Source organism: Buceros rhinoceros, unplaced genomic scaffold (genome assembly GCF_000710305.1).
Source record: "Buceros rhinoceros silvestris isolate BGI_N320 unplaced genomic scaffold, ASM71030v1 scaffold10811, whole genome shotgun sequence".
Taxonomy (NCBI): Eukaryota; Metazoa; Chordata; class Aves; order Bucerotiformes; family Bucerotidae; genus Buceros; species Buceros rhinoceros.
In genome coordinates, this window is record NW_010393697.1 from 12,410 (window position 1) to 14,297 (window position 1,888).

At 54.2% G+C, this 1,888-nt stretch overlaps 1 protein-coding gene across 1 annotated transcript in view; it reads right to left on the reverse strand.

Moving 5' to 3' along the window:
• Positions 1-282: 282 nt before the first annotated feature.
• The window catches only part of CHRDL2 (chordin-like 2), a gene marked incomplete at its 5' end in the record, with an annotated part of 18,154 nt that continues 16,548 nt past the window's right edge, over positions 283-1,888 (reverse strand). Inside the window, one exon of the mRNA XM_010144957.1 lies at positions 283-362. Within this exon, the coding sequence (XP_010143259.1) occupies positions 283-362 (80 nt within the window). The remainder of the gene's footprint in view (positions 363-1,888) is intronic.

Genomic DNA, 1,888 nt, shown 5'->3' on the forward strand with positions numbered 1-1,888 from the left:
CCAGGGTCTCACACCTCTGCCCTCTCTCCTGCCTCCCTCTGCACACCCGACAGCTTCGGCAGCATTTGATGAGGGCCAGCCTCTTGTGCTCTCCCGCTGGAGAGAGGCACCTCTGCGGCTGTGGCTCTGAGGCGGTTCGGTTTGGTTGGTTGCCTGGAGTTCCTGTAGTTTACACTAGTGTTTCCTGTATTGCTGTGCCAGTCTAATAATGCAGCTCTGATTGTCATATATATGGGTATGTGTGTGTGTGTGTAGATAATAGCTAAGATAAAGTTTTTTTCTTTACAAGTTCTTCGTTTCTTTCTCTGGGCTCTCTGTCATCCTCAGCTCTGACGTCTGACCTCGAAAGAAATTCCAGTGACCTGGATGAGCAGAGATGAACACTCATTAGCAACCCTTGGAGCAGGAAAAGAAAATCTACTCCGCCCGTCAGCACTGGAGAACCCGCAAGGACCGTGTGGGGAGGGAGGTCTCCCCACCACAATGGCCGTGGCCAGAGCTGCTCATCAGTGGCCCCATAATCTGGTCCTAGATGTTGCCATCTTGCAATTAAAATGGTATTTGAGGTTAAGAGGGGCCCCATGTACCTCCTGCAGCCCAGCTAACAGCGCAACTGACAGCACTGCCAATGCTTTCCCTGGAAACCACTTGCGCACCTCTAGAAGAAAAAGAGATCGTTCTGAAATGGGGATAAATCCCCCTCTCCGCCTTTTCCAAGTGTGCTTTAACATGTGTGCCTGGCACTTGGGCTGAGTCCCTGCCTCTCAGCAAAAAGAAGTGTTTGGCTTGTCTTCTGACTCGTCACAGAAAGGCACAATCCCCCTTTCGTGGGCCATGGGCAGGTACAGTTCTATCCTCCCTCCTGCCAGCCCCATTTACTTGCCACGTGTGATTCCAACCCCCCACATTTATACTCGTTTTTCTGCTGCTGCCCCAGCCTTGGCTCTTCGTGCAGGGCTTTGCAACCACCTATGGTAGGAGAAAGTCGTGCTGCAGGAGGAGAAGAAGCCTTGCTAGAACCCCCACAGCTTCACTGGTGAGCTGCAGGCTCCCTGCTAAGCAAATGCATTGATGGGAGCTGGGAAACACCCCAAAAACCCCGCACAGAGTGTCCCAATCCCTTTCCCTGCCCACCCCCCAAACCCCAGCATCCCCGTACGAGCAGGAGGTGGATGGAGGTGCTTTTCCTCTAGGCGGTCGCTCCCCACATAATCCCAGCAAGGATTATGCAGCCCCAATATCATCATCCCCGGGCAGGGAGGAGCATATTTTCTAGCTGAATTCATCTCCTGTTGTGAAGAAATCACGGGCCGGTGCTTTCCTAGAACTTGCAGCAATGGCAGAGGGATGGTTTCACAACAGGGTTATTTGTCAGGGGAAACTGAGGCAAGAAGTTGTTCCAGGGTACTAAGCCAAACCTGGGAGCAGGGACTTGAAAAACCCCACGGGGTTTGGTCAGGAGATGTTGTCTCGAACGGATTGGAGGTGAAAACAAATCTCCACCCTCCCCTGGGCACGGGGTGTGCTGGTACGCACTGGGCAGCAGCGCCGTTTCCGGCCGACCCTATTTGTCAGGGGAAACTGAGGCAAGAAGTTGTTCCAGGGTACTAAGCCAAACCTGGGAGCAGGGACTTGAAAAACCCCACGGGGTTTGGTCAGGAGATGTTGTCTCGAACGGATTGGAGGTGAAAACAAATCTCCACCCTCCCCTGGGCACGGGGTGTGCTGGTACGCACTGGGCAGCAGCGCCGTTTCCGGCCGACCCGCTGACTCCTGGACGGCTCCGATGTGAACATAACCCATTAAACTCTAACCCAGCCCTGGCGAAGAGGCAGCCAGCGGGAAATGGGGCAGCAGCTTCGCCGCACACAAGCACTCCCGGCATGTG